At 45.3% G+C, this 24,510-nt stretch overlaps 1 protein-coding gene across 2 annotated transcripts in view; it reads right to left on the reverse strand.

Annotated features, from left to right (window-relative positions):
* PDE5A (phosphodiesterase 5A) overlaps positions 1–24,510 on the reverse strand; it is a 152,766-nt gene that overhangs the window by 117,470 nt on the left and 10,786 nt on the right. For both annotated transcript variants that reach the window (XM_066573894.1, XM_066573892.1), the window contains exon 2: positions 12,503–13,073. In XM_066573894.1, the coding sequence (XP_066429991.1) occupies positions 12,503–13,073 (571 nt within the window). The remainder of the gene's footprint in view (positions 1–12,502; positions 13,074–24,510) is intronic.

Raw genomic sequence — 24,510 nt, forward strand, 5'->3', positions numbered from 1 at the left:
CCTCAGTTACACGAGCGCATCGGCACCCGTATTCCTTGAATATGAAACCCCTGAATGCTTTAATTTCCAGGGGTTTCCCCTTTGCTCAATGGGGCCGGCGGCAGCAGCGGCGGCCCCGTTGACATGCAGAGAAGATCGCGATACTCTGGCACAGCTGTGACAGCCGTGGCAGAGGAGCGCGATGTTCTTCCATTGCCGTCTGACTGAGCCCCAAAGCTCCGTGGATGGAAAAATAAAAATGCTATGGCTTTTGGAATGCAGCGACACAAAATCAAATTTTTTTGATTTTAAGTGTTGTTTGTGTACAAGAATATCAAAACGTAAAAAAACGTAATAAGGGCTTATTCAGATGACCGTATATCGGCCAGGTATTCATGCCCGGACAATATACAATGTCCCTCTCTGCAGAGGGAGGAGGCTGCAAGAGCTGGGAGCAGTGCACTGAGCTACTGCCCCCTCCCCAACCCCCTGTAAGTTCCGAGACTTAGCTCCGCCCCTCCCATTGCAAATAGTGCCGAGGGGGTGGAGAGGAGGCGGAAAGGGGGCGGGAGCTCAGAGCACTTCTCCTGACTCTTCCAGCCTCCTCCTCCTGCAGAGAGGGACACTGTATATCGGCCGGGTATTCACGCCCGGCCTATATACGGTCATCTGAATAAGTCCTAAACGTGGTATTGCCAGAATCGTGATCATCCAGAGAATAATGTTATCACATGATTTATTTTGCACACTGACCGTTGTAAAAATCCAAAAAACTGATGGCAGAATTTAATTACCCAATCCCCCTTAAAAAAATGAGTTGCATTTATACAGTACTTTATATACATATAGCCAAAAATGATGCCATTAAAAAATATAAGTTGTCCCGCAAAAAACAAGCCCCCCTATGTCGATGGAAAAATCACAAAGTTATAGCTGTAGGAATGAGACCATGAAAAACAACGGAAAATGTAGTTGGTCACTGAGGCGCAAGAAGGCTTGGTCACTAAGGGGTTAAAGGAAAGAGGTTTTTCATCTCAATCTGAGTGACTGAATCAATTTATTGAAGGAATGGAATTTGATTTCGATACTTAGTTCCATTTTATTTAGTGTTTTGGACTGTTACTGAATAACTTCTACCGGGCCGCGCCAACAGACAACAAGGGTGATAAATAAAGGGCAGCGTTATATGTTTACCAGATCGGAGTACACAGTGACAAATATAGTTAAACATTACTGTGTCACACGAGCGTTTTCTGGCGCATAACGCGTGCGTATCTCCTGCAATACACTGCATACTGCTGCGTGCCCTAACCCTATACACTATCTTGGCATGTAACGCGCGTTAATATAGTGCATTTCGCGTTCTTTTTTGCACTCACATTGCGGTATATGAGAGCCAGCATTGCCAGTAATGTAGAGTTAGCTAACGCATATTACGTGCACAAAGTGCTTGTGTGAGAGCCGTGAGGCTCACACGATGCTTGTCCGTGTGCGTGTGAGACATGGACATATGTAGTGCCATTCACAGCCATCCACGGTCTCTGCCGGTCAAGCGTATGTCTGCAAAATGGTTAAACCGCTGTGGGGAGATCTGTTGGGTTTTGCGCATACGCCCGTGGGCATCAGCCCTCAGTGTAGCCCTGTATTGTATCCACTGAATCTAAATTGTAATACGCGGTTAATGTTTTAGTAAAACCCCAATGTTAACTTGTAACATTCAACTGCAGAAGTTACTAATTTAGGCCTCATTCACATGAGCGTTTTTACGCGGCTAATTTAGCCGCAATTAAAAAATTGCAACCATGTGAAGCATTCGATTGCAATTCCAATTATTGCGTCTGGCTGGCGAAGATAAGACATCAGAGGCAAAATACGCCAGCCAATGTTTTGAAGTGGCCGGAAGAGATAGGTCTTCCCATATCTTTCGGCTGTGATCAGCCGGCAGCTCCCATAGGCTTCTATGGGAGCTGCCGACAAAAAGGGAGGGGGAGGGAGTTTAGCAGCGGCTAGCACTGCTAAACTATGTCAGCTGGCTCTATTGAGCTAGTTGAAGTATGTAAACCGGCCAGAAAAATCCCGGGTTGCGGAGTATATGCCGTGTGAATGGAATGGGCGAGAAAACGTGAGATTTAGCTTTGCGTGGCTTTCTCTCATTCATGCAATTTTCAGCCGCGATGCAGGTGGACGAACATCGCAACACTCATGTGAATGAGGCCTTAACTTGTTGCTTCCACTGAAAAAAATTATACCTGTTGCTAAAGAAAATGAAGCTACCATCTGGTCTCCCCATAACCCTGCCATGTCCCTCGGCCTGCCATCACTTGGTAACTACTCTACGGTTTCTCTTTTCCTAATACTAATCTGAAGTCGATGTTGTTAATACGCCTTGTATCCAGATACATAAAAGCAAGAACTACCCAATTATTCCCCATAAATAAGATGCAGAACAATGATACAAAAGAGCGCGACTGGCTAAGTGCACATGATTCTATGCTGAGGGGATATTACACATTCCAGAAAATGTCAGAACACCAAATTGCGCCATTTTATACAGGGATAATGAAAGTGAAATTACATGAAGTACCAGACTGCAGACAGAAACGACGGAAAAGACTGCTTACTTAAAATCCAGGGTAGAAATAATTTATACTCCTTCAGATAAACACATGCTTTCCCCTAAGACAAGAGACAGAGGCTGCATCGTATATTAAGTCCGCACCTCTATGGGAAATCACTGGTGGGAGTAGACAAATCGTATACACAAGCTATAAAACAAATAATCAGCAGTTAACCATCTTCTTACAATAACTTCGGATAATGGAATAACTAGAGGCTGAAAACTGCGAGCAAAGTAACAAGAAATGTGGAAGTTTTTCAAAGTGGCAACTATACATTTATAGTACGGAGTATGTTCTATCTAATAGAGCCCTGCTTACTTGTTTACTAAATACAGGGAGGTGCACTCACTGAAGTATCAGGGCAGTTTCACATGGGCACATGCGCACATACGCTCGCCGCTACGGAGTGTAGTCGCACATGAACATTTTTTCTTCTTCCCCTGTTTGGGACGCTCAAACTTCGCGTCATAGCGCAGGAGTGTGAAAAAAATAGCAGGAAGATAGGCCCTCCCTACTTTTCCTGCACGTAGTAACAACTATGTTCAGGAATGATACGGCAAGTCCTATTTTATCTCGTCCGTATAATTAGCGCTAGTGAAAACGAAACCACTGAAATCAGTGGTTTTGTTTTGTTATGAGACCGTGATTATTATAGCCGCATAACACGCCCGTGTGTTTAATCCCTAATAAAGCATGGCCAGTGGCATCCAAATGAACAAATAATGATGCATGCTCAGCTATGGGATCCATAAACACGGTAACCATCTTCTACCTCGTTTTCAGCAGCGCTGAAAATGCACCCTATTCATTTCAATGGGCAAAGCAAGAAGAAAAGAGGCACAGCACAGGCTCATGGCCTGCCGACTGGCGTGCCGAGCGTATCTGTATGCAGAAGAAAGGACGGAGGAGACCTGTGCCATCTTCAGACAGGTGAGTAAATGTATTTTTTGCCTCATGTCTGCAGGCACGGCGGTAATCCGCTGCGGGATTCCACACTCAGAATCCCTGCGTGCCCGTGCATATGAGGCCTAAAGCTTCTTGTACATGATATATATAATTAGCAGATCGAGGGGTTTGCACAATAATTGTACTGTATGAACGCATGCAGTTAAAGACTCATCAAGGATAAATCACTGATCGGATCTATCATGCAGAACTAAAAATCATCACTGGTCTGCCGCTGCATCGTTCTGTGTAAACAGGCCACCATTCATCCCTGGCCCGCTCCACCTCCAGGCACTGAGCGATGATCCTCCGGGGTAAAAGCACTAAAGTGCTCAACAGTCATCCCGTGTAAGAGGGGCTTAATATCTTGAAAATGGTGAAGTGTAACACACAAGTGTATTAGAAAGTTGTAGAACGTTTTACTTTTACATAGTTGTCATGTTTGCATCAAATGGAAAACCCTTCTAATTTCTTGAGGACCTGACCAATTTTGGCATTAAGGGCTTGAACAATTTTTTACATTTTAGGTGGAAAATACATTTGCCTCCCATTGCCCAGGTGTGGAACATTACTCACTTTATGGCCAAGAAGAAGCATGCCTGGCATAATCACTCTGAAATCAGCTTGATGTAAATCCCGATGGGCCAATTAGAGAAGGCTCATCTTAATCAGAAAGCTTATGCGTTAATGTGCTGATCCACGACTCGCACACCTGCAGAGCAATATTGCATGGTATGTAGAGATGAACGAACGTACTCGTCCGAGCTTGATATTCGTGCGAATATTAGGGTGTTCGGGATGCTCGTTACTCGTAACGAGCACCTCGCGGTGTTCCGGTTACTTTCAGTTTCCTCTCTGAGACGTTAGCGCGCTTTTCTGGCCAATTGAAAGACAGGGAAGGCATTACAACTTCCCCCTGTGACGTTCAAGCCCTATACCACCCCCCTGCTGTGAGTGGCTGGGGAGATCTGATGTCACCCAAGTATAAAAATCGGCCCCTCCCGCGGCTCGGCTCAGATGCCTTGTGAGTTAGCTGAGGGACAGTGGTATTGTGCTGGAGCTGCTGTAGGGAGAGCGTTAGGAGTTGGTGTAGGCTTCAAGAACCACAACGGTTCTTCTCAGGGCCACATCTAATAGTCTGCAGTACTGTGTTAGCACTGTATTTTTTTTTTTTTTTCAAAATTGGATCTGCAGAGCATTGCGCCCTGCAATAGGGACAGAAGTGGTGGTTAGGCAGGGAGAGTGTTAGCAGTGAGTGTAGGCTTCAAGAACCCCAACGGTCCTTTCTAGGGCCACATCTATCCGTGTGCAGTATTGTCCAGGCTGCTGTTAGCAGTGTTGCATATTTTATTTTTTTTTCTCAAAACCGGCTGTGCAGACCATTGCACCCGGCATTAATACTACAGGGATAGAATTGTGTAGGCAGGGCCAGAAGACATACATTATTCATTGAATAGACGCAGTGTGGCTTTTCCTTTGAAAAACAAGGGAAAAAATTCTATTTCGCCTGCCTCTGACAGTCCTCAGGGCTCTGGGTACGTGTGTGCTGCGTGCAGAACGTTAAAAAAAATCAGACGCAGCCAGCTACGTTTTACTGCAGGCTTGCGCCAATTTTTTTCCTGCATGGGAAATCCCTGATCTGCTGTAGCGAATAACTTTGCATCACTGCAGTTCTCTGACACATTTGCAGGGCCACAACACAGTTATTAAACTTAGTAGTATTCATTGAATACACGCAGTGTGGCTTGTCCTTTGAGAAACAAGGGAAAAAATTCTATTTTGGCTGCAGGCTTGCGCCAATTTTTTTCCTGCATGGGAAATCCCTGATCTGCTGTAGCGAATAACTTTGCATCACTGCAGTTCTCTGACACATTTGCAGGGCCACAACACAGTTATTAAACTTAGTAGTATTCATTGAATACACGCAGTGTGGCTTGTCCTTTGAAAAACAAGGGAAAAAATTCTATTTTGGCTGCAGGCTTGCGCCAATTTTTTTCCTGCCTGGGAAATCAAATCACTGGTAATACACCATGCTGAGGGGTAGGGGTAGGCCTATAGGACGTGGACGCGGGCGAGGACGCGGAGGCCCAAGTCAGGGTGTGGGCACAGGCCGAGCCAGTGCGGTGGCCAGGGGTAGAGGCAGGGCCAGACCGAATAATCCACCAACTGTTTCCCAAAGCGCCCCCTCGCGCCATGCCACCCTGCACAGGTCAAGGTGCTCTACGGTGTGGCAGTTTTTCACAGAGACGCCTGACGACCGACGAACAGTGGTGTGCAACCTTTGTCGCGCCAAGATCAGCTGGGGAGGCACCACCAACAGCATGCGCAGGCATATGATGGCCAAGCACTCCACAAGGTGGGACGATGCCCGTTCACCGCCTCCGGTTTGCACCACTGCCTCTTCCCCTGTGCCCCAACCTGCCACTGAGATCCAACCCCCCTCTGAGGACACAGGCACTACAGTCTCCTGGCCTGCACCCACACCCTCACCTCCGCTGTCCTCGGCCCCATCCAGCAATGTCTCTCAGCGTAGCGTCCAGACGTCGCTAGCGCCACAGTTTCAGCGCAAGCGCAAGTACGACGCCACACACCCGCACGCTCAAGCGTTAAACGTGCACATTGCAAAATTGATCAGCCTAGAGATGCTGCCGTATAGGCTTGTGGAAACGGAGGCTTTCAAAAGCATGATGGCGGCGGCAGCCCCGCGCTACTCGGTTCCCAGTCGCCACTACTTTTCCCGATGTGCCGTCCCACGCCTGCACGACCACGTCTCCCGCAACATTGTACGCGCCCTCACCAACGCGGTTACTGCCAAGGTCCACTTAACAACAGACACGTGGACAAGCACAGGCGGGCAGGGCCACTATATCTCCCTGACGGCACATTGGGTGAATTTAGTGGAGGCTGGGACAGAGTCAGAGCCTGGGACCGCTCACGTCCTACCCACCCCCCGAATTGCGTGCCCCAGCTCGGTGGTGGTATCTGCGGGGGTGTATGCTTCCTCCACTAAACCACCCTCCTCCTCCTCCTACGCAACCTCTGTCTCGCAATCAAGATGTGTCAGCAGCAGCACGTCGCCAGCAGTCGGTGTCATGCGGCGTGGCAGCACAGCGGTGGGCAAGCGTCCGCAGGCCGTGCTGAAACTACTCAGCTTAGGAGAGAAGAGGCACACGGCCCACGAACTGCTGCAGGGTCTGACAGAGCAGACCGACCGCTGGCTTGCGCCGCTGAGCCTCCAACCGGGCATGGTCGTGTGTGACAACGGCCGTAAGCTGGTGGCGGCTCTGCAGCTCGGCAGCCTCACGCACGTGCCATGCCTGGCCCATGTGTTTAATTTGGTGGTTCAGCGCTTTCTGAAAAGCTACCCCCACTTGTCATACCTGCTCGGAAAGGTGCGCCGGATCTGCGCACATTTCCGCAAATCCCACACGCACGCTGCCACCCTGCGGACCCTGCAACATCGGTTTAATCTGCCAGTGCACCGACTGCTGTGCGACGTGCCCACACAGTGGAACCCTACGCTCCACATGTTGGCCAGACTCTATGAGCAGCGTAGAGCTATAGTGAAATACCAACTCCAACTTGCGCGGCGCAGTGGGAGTCAGCCTCCTCAATTATTTACAGAAGAGTGGGCCTGGTTGGCAGCCATCTGCCAGGTCCTTGGAAAATTTGAGGAGTCTACCCAGGTGGTGAGCGGCGATGCTGCAATCATTAGCGTCACCATTCCTCTGCTATGCATCTTGAGAAGTTCCCTGCAAAGCATAAAGGCAGACGCTTTGCGCTCGGAAACAGAGCCGGGGGAAGACAGTATGTCGCTGGATAGTCAGAGCACCCTCCTGTCTATATCTCAGCGCATTCAGGAAGAGGAGGAGGAGGATGAGGAGGATGAGGAGGAGGGGGAAGAGACAGCTTGGCCCACTGCTGACGGTACCATGCTGCTTGCCTGTCATCCTTTCAGCGTGTATGGCCTGAGGAGGAGGAAGAGGAGGAGGAGGAGGAGGAGGAGGAGGAGGAGGAGGATCCTGAAAGTGATCTTCCTAGTGAAGACAGCCATGTGTTGCGTACAGGTACCCTGGCACACATGGCTGACTTCATGTCAGGATGCCTTTCTCGTGACCCTCGCGTTACACGCATTCTGGCCACTACGGATTACTGGATGTACACACTGCTCGATCCACGGTATAAGGAGAGCCTTTGCACTCTCATTCCCGAAGAGGAAAGGGGTTCGAGAATGATGCTATACCACAGGGCGCTGGTGGACAAACTGATGGTAAACTTCCCATCCGACAGCGCTAGTGGCAGAAGGCGCAGTTCCGAGGGCCAGGTAGCAGGGGAGGCGCAGAGATCAGGCAGCATGTACAGCGCAGGCAGGGGAACATTCTCCAAGGCCTTTGCCAGCTTTATGGCTCCCCAGCAAGACTGTGTCACCGCTCCCCAGTCAAGGCTGAGTCGGCGGGAGCACTGTAAAAGGATGGTGAGGGAGTACGTAGCCTATCGCACGACCGTCCTCCGTGACGCCTCTGCCACCTACAACTACGGGGTGTCGAAGCTGGACACGTGGCCTGAACTCGCGCTGTATGCCCTGGAGGTGCTTGCTTGTCCTGCGGCTAGCGTCTTGTCAGAGAGTGTGTTTAGTGTGGCTGGGGGAATCATCACGGATAAGCGTACCCACCTGTCAACCGACAGTGCCGACAGGCTTACACTCATCAAGATGAACAAAGCCTGGATTTCCCCAGACTTCTCTTCTCCACCAGCGGACAGCAGCGATACCTAAGCAATACGTAGGCTGCACCCGCGGATGGAAGCATCGTTCTCTCTCACCATCCAAAACGGAGATATTTCTGCTTCATCAATCTGTGTCTAATATTCCTCCTCCTCCTCCTGCTCCTCCTCCTGAAACCTCACGTAATCACGCCGAATGGGCAATTTTTCTTAGGGCCACAAGGCTCACTCATATAATTTTTCTAAACAATTTTTATACGTTTCAATGCTCTTAAAAGAGTTGAAACTTTAACCTGAACCAATTTTTCGTTAAACTGGGCTGCCTCCAGGCCTAGTTACCACTTAAGCCACATTAACCAAAGCGATTAATGGGTTTCACCTGCCATCTTGGTTGGGCATGGCCAATTTTTTGGATGTACATTAGTACTGTTGATACAGCAATTTTTGTGGGCCCTCGCCTACAGTGTAATCAAATGAATTTTTAGCCCACCTGCATTACAGCTGACGTTACATCCGCTGTGTTGGGCAATGCAATGGGATATATTTATGTACCGCCGGTGGCTTCCTGGCACCCACCCATGCTGTGGGTCCACAGAGAATTATAAATGCATCTGTTTCCACATCTAAAGAACCCCAGTCAGACTGGGGCATGCAGTGTGGGCCGAAGCCCACCTGCATTAAGCACGACATTACTACCTCAGCTGTGTTGGGCAATGCAATGGGATATTTTTATGTACCGCTGGTGGGTTCCAGGGAGCCACTCATGCTGTGGGTCGACAGGGACCTCACAATAGGGAGTTGTACCTGCCTGTGTCTATGAATTAAAAACCGCGGTCTGACTGGGGCATGCAGACACCTTGACAGAATGAATAGTGTGTGGCACATAGGTTCCCCATTGCTATGCCCACGTGTGCAGCTCCTGATGGCGGTGGCACAGGATTCTATTTCTCATTGCTTCTGTACAGCATTGTGGGCTATCGCCCCGCCCCTTTTAAAGAGGGTCACTGCCTAGCCGTGCCAACCCTCTGCAGTGTGTGCCTGCGGTTCCTCGTCATGGCAGACGCACTTATAAATAGACATGAGGGTGGTGTGGCATGAGGGCAGCTGAAGGCTGCGCAGGGACACTTTGGTGTGCGCTGTGGTGGTGGTGGGGGGGGCGGTTGGTCAGCATGTAACCCAGGAGAAGTGGCAGCAGAGTGTCATGCAGGCAGTGATTGTGCTTTGTTGGAGGTAGTGTGGGGCTTACCAAAGGTATGCCATGCTAATGAGGGCTTTTCAGAAGTAAAAGTTGTTGGGAGGGGGGGGGCCCACTCTTGCCGGTATTGTGGCTTAATAGTGGGACCTGGGAACTTGAGATGCAGCCCAACATGTAGCCCCTCGCCTGCCCTATCCGTTGCTGTGTCGTTCCCATCACTTTCTTGAATTGCCCAGATTTTCACACATGAAAACCTTAGCGAGCATCGGCGATATACAAAAATGCTCGGGTCGCCCATTGACTTCAATGGGGTTCGTTACTCGAAACGAACCCTCGAGCATCGCGAAAATTTCGTCCCGAGTAACGAGCACCCGAGCATTTTGGTGCTCGCTCATCTCTAATGGTATGTCATGAATTAACAAGCTACTATTTACACACAATCAGCCTCCTTATTCAATAAAGAAGCCACCACCGTAACATAAACCTTCTGTATATTAATGCGACTCTCCGGTCTCAGGACAAGGACCACAGGTAGTAGTTGGATTATACTGGTTTCTGGACCCGCAGACATTCACCTAGCTACAGAAGCCCGTACTAGTAACACCGCACACACCAGAAGGAAATTCGGTTTCTTTTGGGCAGCCTCTTGTATTTTGTAAAGACTTCAATGGAATGTTGTGTTTAAAAGCAAAAACTCAAGTCTGACAGAACAACTATACGTAGGTCAATGAAATCTATCACAATCTGTTACAAAATAGATCATATGCAATCTGCTATATCCGTCATGACTCCTGTAAGGGTGAATGCCCATGAACGCATTTCTACCGCTTTTCCCGCAATGGAAATCCGCAGCTATTAGGTTCTATTAAACCTGCCAATGCTCACATGCAGTATACTACAGCGGATTTCCACAGCGGAAAAAAAATAAAGTCGTGGCATGTTCTATTTGCTGCGGATTTATGCCAGCGGGAGGTCTCCATTAATATAGCATTAATGGTGACTGCAGAAATCCGCAATCACCAGCAGGCACTTTATGTGTTTTTAATTGCTTTACTCCCGCGGTGTAAATCGGGCGTATCCTGCAATGATCGTGGGCATGAGCCTAATGGCTGTATGTCAGTTGCAGCGAAGTAACTCGGACCTCTCTGTGTGCTGCCCAATATTCACCTGCCCTGCACGTTGCATGTTTTATTCTGGTCCGTGAAAACGGATCAGAATAGGACAAGCAGCCTTTTTTTCATATGGATCATCGGTCTGTGGGAAAAATCGGCCATATGAATAGCTTCATAGGCTATTATGGGGCCATGTGCTGTCCGTGGAATAAATGGGCAGCATATGGCTTGAAAATACTGCCGTGTGAATAGATCCTAAAAAGGGAGCGGTAGTGGTAGTTTGCACAGAGCATTAGTCCTGTGTATGTGTGTGTGTGTGTGTATGTGTGTGTGTGTATGTGTATATGTATGTATGTATATATATATATATATATATACATACACACACACGCACACACCATATATACTCGAGTATTAGCCGACCTGAGTATAAGCCGAGTCAATAAGTTTTGGAACAAAAAATTGGTAAAACTTATTGACTCGAGTATAGAGTAGGTAAAAAAAAAAAAGCAATACTCACCTATCAGTCGGCGTCTGTGTCCCCGGCGCGATGCTCTCCCAGGCGGTCCGGCCAGCTGCTGCAGTCTTCTTCCCGCTGTCTTCTCGCTGGTTTGCTTTTGAAATTCCCGCCGTCAGCGCTGTGATTGGATTGAGCACCGGCCAATCACAGCTGGTGCTCGATCCAATCACAGCGCTGACGGCGGGGATTTCAAAGCAAACCAGGGAGAAGACAGCGGGAAGAAGACTGAGGCAGCTTGTCGCACGGCTGGGAAGAGCATCGCACCAGGGACACAGACACTGACTGATAGGTGAGTATTAAGGTTTTTTTTTTAACCTCACTGGAGTATAAGCTGAGGGGGTCTTTTCCAGCAAATTTTTTTGCGCTGAAAAGCCCGGCTTATACTCGAGTATATACGGTATATATATATATATATATATATATATATAGTCGAATTCGTACCCTGTGTGAATTTAGCAATTGGTTTATTTTACTTAATTTAGTCAGATGACTACATTTTCCATTGACAGCTCAGTCACAGGTTTAAGCCGCAGTAAGTGACAGGGTGCGGTGTTATTCTAACTATTTCACAGCATCTCCGAATCGGGAATAAGGAAAGTGCAAATGTCAGGAGATAACATCACTAGGATTACTTCAGAACTAAGTTATTAGGAATGTAAACAAACAATATATAATCCAAACTGGTAAATCTCTCCTAAAATACATGAGCTGACAAGTACACGTAAATAGGGAATGCTACAAAAATGGGAAGCTGAACATAACAGTTACTTATTGGGGTTCACAGCTCCTATCAGACACAAGAGAGTATGATGCTTCGGTGATGACCAGGATAAGTACACTACAAACAATGAACATGGTCCAAAGTAGAATTACATCCTGCAAATATCTTTGTTTTCATCCACATAAATCTTGGTACAGAACATGTATACATATACACAGTGGGGGAGATTTATCTTATGTGCATTTTTTGCAATTTTTATTTGTTGTGACTTTTTGGTTATGCCACATTTTAGACTACAATGTAAATAGCCTGACCGGGCATACAGCTTAAAAAACAGGCACATAAGGTTCATAAATCAGGCATACAGTAGCAGAAAAAGTTGCATTTTAGGTCATAATCCAGATACAATAGCTGTGATACATTTCCTCCTATATGTACACAGTATATATAATTGTTTTTCACCGTTCTGTTCATTCTTCTCCGGACAGTATCTGTATCTTTTTTTGAGTATTCTATCCAAGAACCCTCTGAAACAAGTCAATATGAACCAATCCTAGATGTCTTATTTTCAACTATACCAGCTCTACTTCAGTTATTTCTTCTACTCTGTAACAACCAATGACATTACACATATAAAACAGTTTATAATGTGCGTTATCGTCTAAACTACAGAGCGACTTGTATAATTACCTTATACGCATCCTTTATGTTCAAGGGTTGTCCACACTCTGCCACATAGCCCACAATTCCTTTATTCCATTCCAAGCGGATGCAGTTATTGGAAGCCTCCTCCAACGTTGTGCCTTCTGCTACATCAAAAAGCCTACTAACCAGAAACTTCTCGTTAGAACTGTCCTCGCACACTAAAAAAAGCGAGTAGCGGTCCGCCGATATCAGTTCATGAATGTGCAGGAAAATTTTATGACACAGGGCAGTGACGTCTAAATGGCTCGAAATATCCTTCACTAGTTCCAGAAGCCGTGAGCACTGATCACTTGCGCTATTTAAACTAGGCGCTTGTAGAGGCATCTGTTCCTTCTTTTCAGAATCCGCAAGAAATGTCAGTGTTCCCACCGAGTCTTTAACTACGATGGGCCTGAGAGGCCGATCAAACTCAGAAGCGGAGATCTTCCTCACCGGCGCCCCTTGGTTGGAGTTCTCAGAAGAGGCCTGCTGGTTATTTTCTGTATTGCTCTTCCCTCCCTCCTTTGTTGCTGGTATTGTGTGCACTCTTTCAGCGAACCATGCATTGACCATTTCTCTGAAAAATGGACATAGTATAAATATTTTAGTGAGGAAACCATGAATGATGACAAATGAACTCTGAAATGTGTCAGCAGTAGAGACAGCATGAAATATTTACAACGAGCACTGTCACTCTTACCCTTCTAGAACGTATAATCATCCTTTTTTCACCATATTAGTAGTAGAATTTATTTTTTCATACCTCTTTTTCTAAAGTTTATATTAAAATGAAGGCAAGTTACTTAACTGTCATGAACAAAAAACTGAATATCTTAGTTAGTCTGTTGCTTCTTTCTGTTAATACACTGTTGGCCATAGTCGTGGGCGGTGAACTGTTCTCTTGCCTACTGTCATGGTTTCTATCTTAAATGAACTCTTTGTTTCCAAACAACGAAATGTTACATGCCATGGCACTAGATTGTGGAATACTGTAAGCTAATGTCACTCATGGTCATTTAGATACATATCTGGGTTATGGGGGAAATATGACAATGAGAACAATATTGACCCTTTGCAATCAAATTTTGGATTCAGGGTTTCCTAGGGGGTTTTCTCTTTCTGCCATTATAGAATGGCGCCATCTGCTGGCTAGAGCCACTACTTCTGTATGGGACATGCTGGAGAGGCCCCCGACAACAGAGTGGCCAGTACCGTACAGTAAGAATACCCTGCCGGATGTCTTCCGACATCAGAGCTGTACAGCCTTCAATCAGAATGTTGGAAGACGTCAGACAGTGGATTGGAAAGGGTTAAACTAGATATACCAATTAACATCACTGTATACATGAAGGATAGAGAAAAGAATTCAGTCCATATAACGCCAATCCATATCCTATCCTATTGCTGTAACGTGTTGTCTACAAACCTGTCTTTCCTTCCTCTAAGTCCAGCTTGACACAGCTGAGAAAAGTCGCGCGAGATTTGTGCGTTGCGAGACCTACAAATATGAACCTCATTCTTTTGAATGGGGTCATATACATGAGCGATTTTTTCCAGCAGCACAATGTGATGCTATGCGAGAAACAAATCACGGCATGTTCTATCTGGCTGCGAGTACTCACATCACAGCCCCATTGTTTGCAATGGAGCCGGCGAAAGCAGTGCTGGCCTAATTAAAAACAATGAGAGAACTCTGCGATCATCTGCCGCGGCTGTGACAGCCACGCCGGAGGATCCCTGTATCCCCGAAGTGATGCGAGGCTGTTTTCACATTAAAACACCTTGCATCCAGGGGGCTTTCACATGGATGGCAAGGGCGATATCGGGCCGTGATTCATGGCTCCATATCGCCCACACCAGTATGAAGTTAGCCTAAATGTAACATTTCCAGAAATGTATGGCAGAGTAAAAAAAAAAGCCTGGGTGCCTCCAGGGGACGACACCTACTGCCCATAGACTCCTGTTTTTTAACATATACGTATTTGATGGCTGTTACTGATGCCATCTGTTGCCAAGACTTCTATGTTAAAAAACATTTTTCTTTCACTACATGGAACAAGATTATATTAAATTGGTATTATGGCAAATTGTACAACTTAAAGAGGTGTTCTCAATTTGGCTCCTTATAGTCGAGATGGGAAGCCACCGCTATGGTTGCTGGCCACCTAGACAGAGCGTACGGTAAGAGCCGAGCACTTCAGCCCAGCACTGTTTGCATAGCGCTCATTAAAGTGCATCTGAGCTACAGAAACAGCCTATCATAGTGCGCTACATTGTATCCGTAAGCCCCCCAAGTTACAGAAACAGAGTAGCATGCTGTGCTACGCTATTTCAGCAGCTCCTATTCATTTCAATGAGTGCTACAGAAACAGCGCTCAGCTTTTTCTAACAGGTGGTTAGGGCAAACCAGCCATGAAAAGCCAGGATAGGGAAACCCTTTCGACACATTTAAGGCCTCATGCCCACGGCCAGCTGATGCCAGGAGTGCAGGCACCTCATTGGCTGCAGTGGTGACATGCTGCCCGTATGAAAGCAAAAACAGGAAGAACTCTGGGAGCTTTAGCACTGGGTCACCAGGAAAGAGAACAGGTGGGAAGGGGTGTAACTATAGGGGATGCAGTTTCATCCGGGCCCAGAAGCCTTAGGGGCCCATAAGGCCTCCCTACCCCATATAAGGAGCCCAGTACTATGCATAAAGCATTATAGTTAGGAGCCCTGCTATAGATTTTGCATCGGGGCCCAGAAGCTTCAAGTTACACCTCTGTTGGTGAGTATTGTTTTTTTCTTTTGTTTGTTTTATCACATTTGTAGCCATTTTTATAATTTTTTTCTTTTAACAGATAACCTCTTTAATAAGGATGGAGCTTATTTTAGAAGTAGCTGCTGAAAACCAACCATATATAATGCTTCAGAAAAAATGTAAAAAACTAACACCGCCGATTAATTTCTCTTCTGCAGATGTATAACTGGAAACTCCTACCCACAAAAATGAGGGATCTGCCCCTGCGTTATGTATGGGTGTCTTTTATGCAACGTCATTAAGTTGACAATTACTTGAATAGAACTTGATATGGATATTCTATAAAATACATGCAAACTATCCAACAAATAACTGAATGATCTAAATGTGGGGTATGAACTCATTTCTCTCGTTTAACATAAGCAATGCCTTTCCCAAAGTACAGCGACTCTACAGAGTTCATTTTGTTTTTCCGCTGCTTCTTGAGCAAACCTATAATACAAACCTGAGAGCTGCGCCGGTGTCCAAGGGCAGAGCGTCCAAACTAGATTACATAATGACAGTGTTATTTCAGGTTGTCCACTTCTCAGGGGGATATGAAAGCACAAATGCACTAATCATAAAAAATCTGGACTTCTCCCTAAAAGATGACTTCACCCCGCACAGCTTGTTTCTGTGGGAAGAAGGTTACGTACAGAAATAATGTGACATCATTTAATTTGTTGCCTTTGCAGACTGTGGCTTCTTCATCCGTCAAGTAAAGTATTATGCTTATTTATAGTGAAGAAATAAAACAAATTCTCAATAGGAAAAAACAGGAACCTATTTCCAGTTTTTATTTACTTTTTGCTCGCTGTTCTTTAAAAATCCTTTAAAAAATGTTAAAAATTATTCTGAACTTTACAAGGTTTGAGACTAAATGTGAATTACGCCAAAATATGAATATAAATATCTTAATTGTAATTAAAAACTAGTAGAAAGGACAAAGCCATGAGGAAACAAATCCAACCCCCCCCCCCCCCAAAAAAAAGCACCGAAGTTCATATGCAAGATTTATAGTGAAAGTACTTTATGCAAAGGGAGAATTTGGGAAGACCAACATACGTTTTGGCTCACAGCCGCCTTCATCTGGAGATGCATATCATGAAACGCCTATTTGATCTATTTGGGCAGCACATTAGGTCAGGGGGCAGCATTGCTGCATTGGGGTGGTGGGTTCAAATGCAATCTGGAGCAATAGCTGCATGTATTTACTAGCCATCTTTATGTGAGTTTTCTCCCACACTGCAAGAAATATATATACCGAAAAGCTAATTTGGATTGTGAGTCCCAGTGGGGTCATAATTGGTATCGCTGTGTCCATAAAAATTTGAACTATTAAAATATCTCATTATTTATTTAGTATGGTGAACACTGTTACAAAATACTGAATGTAAGATTAGCTTTTTTTGTCATCTTGCCACCCAAAAAAGTTGGACTAAAAAGGGATTAATAAGTTGAATGTACCCCAAAATGTTACAAAAACCAGCCCACCTTGCAAATGAAAGCCCACACACAACTGAGTCTAGTTATCGATGGAATGTGGTGAAAGAAAAAGATTTTTTAATTTTTTTTATAAGAGTAGTAAAGCCTAATAAAAACTACATTCATTTGTTATCGCCAGTATTCTACCGACCCACAAAATAAACCTAGCATGTAATTTATACCACCCCCTGGAAAAAGTAACATTAAAACCAAAAATACAAAACTAAAAAGGATAGGATTGGCATTTTTTTCCCCCTATTTCTCTCCCCCCCCCCCAATTTTTTTAAAAAGTTGCAACACATTGTATGTAACCCAAAAAATACAAGTTGTCCAGCAACTGTGGAGTATTGCGGAGTGTCTACCATTGTTTTCAATGGGGAAACCTCGCATCGCACCCCTTGCACCTAGTGATGCAAGAACATGCTTAAAGATAGGGTATCCTGCGATCGTGGTGAGATGCAAGGGGGTATTGGGATGGTGGGGTGGGGGAAGAAAAATCGCTCGTGTATGCCCCATTCAAAAGAATGCGTCTCAAGTGGTGTGAGACCGGCCCTAAATAGTCATTGTTGTTTCAACAAACTTGTGTTAATATGATAGTCAACGTGATAAAGGGGAAAATTACTATTCGCTTTCTTCCCTAAAATCATGTTTTCTGTCTGAAAAAAACATGCCAAATAGCTACCCACTAGGGGTCTCCCTTTCTTCTAACTTGCAGTCTACGATCCATAGTCAAGTGATACCTTTCTGTAGTAATAGACAGCAATAAGTGGATGGCGGGTCTTAGCTAGCTAAGATCTGTGTAAGACATACAGCTTTCCTCTGATGTTATCCTAGTGACCTGTAAGGTATCTCTCCATTTTCCTGTCTCAGCAGCAAGCATGGATGAAAACCCTGTCCCAACTCTTCACAAGCCAGGCAGCTGTGTTCTGCTTGTGCCAATACTGCATCTCTCGGACGCCCTTCCTGTGATGACTACCGATGACTACCGACCTCCTGCGTAACAGATATTGTGCTCTTGCTGATAATAGAGCTCTGCAGCGCTCAGATCCATTGGTAGAAGTTACTGATAGCCACTAACAAGTATCATTACTTTATCATTACACTGCAAAAAAAAAAAAAAAATCTTTTTTTTTTGCTGTAATCACTGAAAATTGTAGCAATTTTGGTAGCAATTGGTATATAGTGCTACATTTTCCCTGCAGTTAGAGCTTCGGCTAGTGATAACAACTGTTCTCTAGGTGTTTCTCAGGTTGGATGAACCACAATCAGCTGGGCCAACCATAATATACGTAAAACCACTGGAGCTACTTTATATATTAGTTAGTTTAACCCCTTAATGACATGGCCTATTTTGGCGTTGAGGACCAAGCGATTTTTGGTATTTTTCCATCTCCATTTTTCAAAAGCCATAACTTTTTTATTTTTCCGTCGACGCGGCCGTATAAGGGCTTGTTTTTTGCGTGGTGAACTGTAGATTTTTTTGGTACCATTTTTGGGTACATAGACTATATTGTAAAACTTTTATTATTTTTTTATGATCGTAGGAAGAGAAAATGCATCAATTCTGCCATAGATTTTTTTTTTTTTTTTTTAAAAAGCGTTAATTATGCAGCACAAATGATACAACACATTTTTTTCTGCTGGTCGGTACGGTTACAACGATACCAACATTATTATTATTTTTTTTTTTTTTCACTTTTCCACAATAAAAACCCTTTTTTTGGAAATTATTATTTTTTTCAAAACTCACTGCATTCAAAGTGCTATAACTTTTTTATTTTTCCATGGACGGAGCTCTGAGGGCATATTTTTTGTGAGACGAGCTGTGTTTTTTATTAGTACCATTTTGGGGTACATCCGTTTTTTTTAATCACTTTTATTGCGCTTTATGGGAGGCAAAATGCTAAAAATTAGCATTTTGCCTCAGTTTTTTAGCATTTTTTTTACGCATTTTGCCGTGCAGGATAAAAAGTATGTTCAATGTATTGTACGTGTCATTACGGACGCGTTGATACCAAATATGTGGGGTTTTTTAATTTTTTTAAGCTAATATGAGAAAAGCATAAAAAAGGGGTTTTTGACATTTTTTTTTCATTTTTATTTTTTGAACTTTATTTTTCTCTTTTTTTTACAACACTTGTGTCCCTCTGAGGGACTTTTACTGTTACACTTCAGATCGCTGCGATAATGCATGGCAGGGCTTCTTCCCTGCCATGCCTTATCGCTTACTATAGCGATCATAGGCTATGGCAGTACAGGACGCCGGTATCCGGCGTCCTGTTGCCATAGCAACCAGTCGGGCTCTCGCGATAACATCGCGAGAGCCGAGCTGGAGACACAGAGGGAGCGCGCTCCCTCTCTGAACCCTTTTCCTGCCGCGATCTACTTAGATCGCGGCAGGGAAGGGGTTAACAGCGGGGGGCGCATCTCCGATGCCCCCCCCCCCGTTGTTGCAGCGGGACGCCGGCTGTGACTGACAGCCGGCTCCTGCTGCGTGATATCGCGGGATCACATATGATCCCGCGCTATCTCCAGGACATAAGTTTACGCCCTGTTGCGGGAAGTACCCGCCTCCCAGGACGTAAACGTACGCCCTGGAGCGGGAATGGGTTAATAAATACTTGTTTCCCATAATATCAAATTCCCAGGGGCGTAACTAAAGGCTCAGGGGCCCTGATGCAAAACATGAGCTGGGGCCCCCCCTCTATCTGTTTCTGTACCCGTTTCCATACTTAAACCATGCTGCACAGAGACATAACTTGAAGTTTCTGGGCCCCAGTGCAAAACCTGTAATAGGGCTCCCAACTATAATGCTTTATTCATAGTACTGGGCTTCCTATATGGAGAAGAGAGGCCTTATGGCCCCCCTAAGGCTCCTGGGCGCGGGTGCAACCGCATCCCCTGCATCCTCTATAGTTACGCCCCTGCAAATGCCTCCCGTTAGTCACAAGTAGAGATGAGCAAGCACGCTCAGTAAAGGCAGATACTTGAGCGAGCGTCGCTCTTCTCGAGTAACTGCACACTCGTCCGAGCAAATACGGGGATGGGGGGTGGGAGCGGGGGGAGAGAGATCTCTCTCACTCTCCCCGCTGTTCCTCGAGAAGAGCGGCGCTCGCTCGAGTATCTGCCTTTCCCAAGCGTGCTCGATCATCTCTAGTCACAAGCGCTCTCTGACAACATACTATATCCCTTCTCCACACCAGAGATACAGTGTAACCGCTACATGTTGTGCTGTCATCACAATGAATTTATTTATTAGAAAGGTGTCTATAAAGTTAAAAAAGGAACATTTATCTGAAATAATGATCCAATATCCTAAGAAAAACCAGCTATACATACAGCGCAAAATAGTTCTCCGCTGGTTTACCTGCCCAGCAGTTTATGTAACAGTTGTTTAGTCACTGTCTTTTTTTCTGTCCAAATACCAAAATAAAAAGTCCCATTTGTCTGAGACAGGAAATAAATGATCATTTGCTAAAGCTGCGATAATATGTTGTTTGTGCTTGTCAGCTTTTTTTAGAATACGCTCCCTGTGGTCACACATAGAAGAAGGTTATTTAAAGCTATTTACACATAGAAAAAAGTATGAACACGGCGATAAATGTTTAAGCCTCAAACAAGGGGGCATTATTCATGCACATTACACATAGGATGGAGTTACGCCTAGGCATGGCATAGGGCAGTACAATATAGTAGCAGGAGGTATCCTGGGAAGATGGGTTTAGCCTGCAATGACTTGGGGAAATTAGAATGTTAAAAATGGAATAATCTAGTTTGGGAGATACAGGAGGCCGGGACAGATAAGAGAATACAACTATGGAGTGACTTCCTCTCGCAGTCAAGAGAAGTAGAGTAAATTAAAGAAGTACTGCAGTAATATTTTACTCCTTTAATAGATTGGTATTCAAACAATATGTGTAAGGGCTCATTCACATCTGTCTAAGGCTAGATTCACATGAGCATGAATGTCGCTGTTCTCTAGCGATGCGAGTGTGAGTGAACACGCATGATTATGAAACCAAAGTTGTAGCTTTGTGCTGTAAGTGCTGCCAATGCTGAGTATCTAATAAAACTTAAAGGGGTTGTCCGCGGCAGAAAGTGGGGTTATACACTTCTGTATGGCCATATTAATGCACTTTGTAATATACATCGTGCATTAAATATTGGCCATACAGAAGTTATTCACTTACCCCCTCCAGTGCTGGCGTCCCCGTCTCCATGGCGCCGACCGAAGCTGCCTTCTCCCTCGATTAGACGCGCTTGCGCTGTCTGCTCTTCTGTTCTGTTGAATGGGGCCGCTCCGGCGTGCTCGTGCCGCACATGTCTTCTGCGCATGCGCAGACCAGCTCCATTCAACAGAACAGAAGAGCGGACAGCGCAAGCGCGTCTAATCGAGGGAGAAGGCAGCTTCAGTCGGCGCCATGGAGACGGGGACGCCAACAAAGTGCATTAATATGGCCATACAGAAGTGCTTAACCCCACTTGCTTTTGCGGGACAACCCCTTTAACAAACGTAATAATGCAAATGCATAATGGCAATTGAAGTTGCATGTTTTCTAATCCAGTGCTTCAGGCTTAATCCAAATGGACGTATATCGGCTGCGCTTTCACACCTGGCCGATATACGTTGCCCATGTGATGCATTGGTTTAAAATGCATCAGTTCAGATGGCCGTATTCCCAAGGCGTAAAAGCGCCCGGCCGGCCAAGATAGCACATACAAGCATATTTCGGCCAGGCTTTTACGTTGACCAGGAAAGATAGTTCAGGAACTATCTTCTGGACGGAATATGGCGGCTTCCATTGACTCCTATGGAAACCAATAGTAGCGGCCAGAGAAGGGAGGTGGGAGGGAGTTTAGCAGCGTGTCTGCTAAACTCCCACCCTTACCTCCCCCTTCTCTGCCCCTTGCCGACTGTTTGCAATGGGAGGGGGCGGGAGCTAGTTGCTATTGAAGACAATTTCATGTTACAGATCATACACCATGGCAAGACTGAGTACAGCAACAAGATACAAGGTAGTAATACGTCATCAGTAAGGTCTCTCCCAGGCAAAGGTTTCAAAGCAAACTGGGGTTTCAAGGTATGCTGTTCATGCTCTTTTCAAGAAGCACAGAGAAACTGGCAAAGTTGAGGACCATGGGCACAGTGCTAGGCCAAGGAAACAGTGAAGTAGATGAAAGACACATCATGCCTATTTCCCTCCAAATCAAAAGGTGTCCAGCAATGCCATCAGCTCAGAACTGGCAGAAACCAGTGGGACCCAGGTATGCCAATCTACTGTTCATAGACGTCTGGCCAGAAGTGGTCTTCATGGAAGAATTGCAGCCAAAAGTCATACCATCAATGTAGAAACAAGGCCAAGCAAGTCAACCATGCACGAAAACATAAGAACTGGGGTCCAGTAAAATGGCAGCAGGCATTCTGGTTTGATGAGTCAAAATCTAAAATATATGTCTGTAACAGAAGGCAATTTGCTTACAAAGGGCTGAACAGCGGTACTATAATGAGTGTCTGCAGACCACAGTGAAGCACGGTGGAGGTTCCTTCCAAGTTTGCGGATGCAAATGGAGTTGGGAATTTAGTCAGGATTAATGGTGTCCTCAATGCTGAAATGTACAGACAGGTACTTATCCATCATGCAGTACCATCAAGGAGGAATCTGATTGGCTTCAAGTTTATTCTGCAGTATGACAACGACCCGAAACATACAGCCAATGTCATTAAAGGGGTTCTGTCCTAAAAAAAATTCTGTACTTACCTATTCCTCCCCCGTCAGTCTACTTACTGCATCTTCTCCTCACTGATCTTCTCTTGGCTCCTGCAGTCCCTGGGCTCACCTCACCTCCAGCTGGCTGATTCTTCTCCTTCCTGTGAGGTTATGTACATTCACAGGCAGTTTCCTTCCTGCCCGGCAATGTACGCTACGTCACTAGTTCACAGCCTAGCACGGAGTGTCGAGCTATTGCAGAGACTGCGCATGCCCGCTGTTTTTGCAATAAAACAGCATTCCTTCCTAGCCAGTGAACTCTACGTCACAGTGGCGTGACCTTCACTGACCTGCAGGAAGAAGAATGCAAGGAATGCACCATTCATAACAAGGAGAGAGTATCCGACTCGATTGCGGTGAGGTGACCCGGGGAACTGGAGAAGATCAGCAAGGAGAAGATGCTGTAAGGAGTCTGCCTGGGGAGGAATAGGTGAGTATAGAATTTTTTTTTTCATCAGAACTATTTTCAGCGTAAAGAAGAATAGGGAGTCCTGGAAGTGATAATATGACCCCACAGAGCCCTGATCTCATCATCATTGAGTCTGTTTGGGATTGCATGAAGAGACAGAAGGATTTGAGCAAGTCTACATCCATAGAAGATCTGTGCTTAGTTCTCCAAGATGTTTGAAACAACTTCCCTGTCGATTTCCTCCAAAAGCTGTGTGCAAGTGTATCTAGAAGAACTGATGCTGTGTTGAAGGTAAAGGGTGGTCACACCAAATACTGGTTTGACTTAGATTTCTCTTTTGTTCATTCAATTTGCATTTTGTTAATTGACAAGAATAAACTATTAACACTTCTATTTTTGGAAGCATTCTAACTTTTCAGCATTCATTTTCCACACCTGCCTAAAACTTTTGCACAGTACTGTATATCAGAGAGTACCGTGGATTGTCTTCTGACAGCCAGGTCTCTACCCCTGTGACCACACTAGACTTTGTTTGCAGCAGTATATTTGTACGCATAGCTGTTGCATGCGAGCCACCTGGATGGTTTAACCGTATGAGCGGTCCGGCGACAGGTAATACTGCAAGTACCAGTCCTGTACAAAGTGCGGGTTAAACTGCATTGCAAAATCATTACAGCTTGAACTCTACTGTAAGTACAGAATGTCATCTTCAAAGATGGAGTGACTGTTCAGGGAAGGCACTAGTGTAGCACTAGAGGTGTGATACGCTTCTTGGAAGAGATAGGAGAAACTGGGCATACAGGTGCGTGACCCATCAGAGCTTTGTAAAGCTGTGGCCAGTATATGTGACACCTTGGCTATAAGTCAGTCATGTGGGAGGCTCCAGATAGACCGCTATCATTGCAATTACTTTGCAAGTCTGAGTACAAGCTGCTATGATTGATTTCTATGTATGCAGCTTGCATTGAGCATAAGGAAATACAGCGGCATACGTAAGAACTGTCACCAATATTGGTTCTCAAGCCGCATTCAGACATCAGACTATTTCTAATATTACATAATGACTACAATATTAAACCTCTTGTAATGTCATTCTACAATCAATATATATTTAAGAGTCCCGTTTTTGCAGGTCAGGATGCCTATCAGCAATGAAACATTTTTGTCACCTGGGAACATCCTTGTGCATAAATAATATTCATTTCACTAGGAGGAAAACCCACTGGCAGTCCTGTCAAACAGACCGCAGAGTGTACAGACATCTGTAGACACCACCTAAACTGAGGATAATGAGCATACGGCCAGATTTATAAACAAACCCCCCCTCTGCCTTCCTAAAGAAGCGATGTATTCACGCACTAGCATCTATACAATAGAAAATTACATTGAACTTAAAATTAGAATAACATGATAGAAGTAAGAACAGCGATGAAAGAATATTTGTATCTAAGCAATATAAGAAGGTATTGTAGTTAAAACTCAGCCTAAGGGCTTATTCACACAAGCGCATATACAGAGTGTTTTTACGCCTGACCGTATATACGCGACCATCTGAGGCATTGGTTTCCAATGT

Source organism: Eleutherodactylus coqui, chromosome 7, assembly GCF_035609145.1.
Source record: "Eleutherodactylus coqui strain aEleCoq1 chromosome 7, aEleCoq1.hap1, whole genome shotgun sequence".
NCBI classification, from domain to species: Eukaryota; Metazoa; Chordata; class Amphibia; order Anura; family Eleutherodactylidae; genus Eleutherodactylus; species Eleutherodactylus coqui.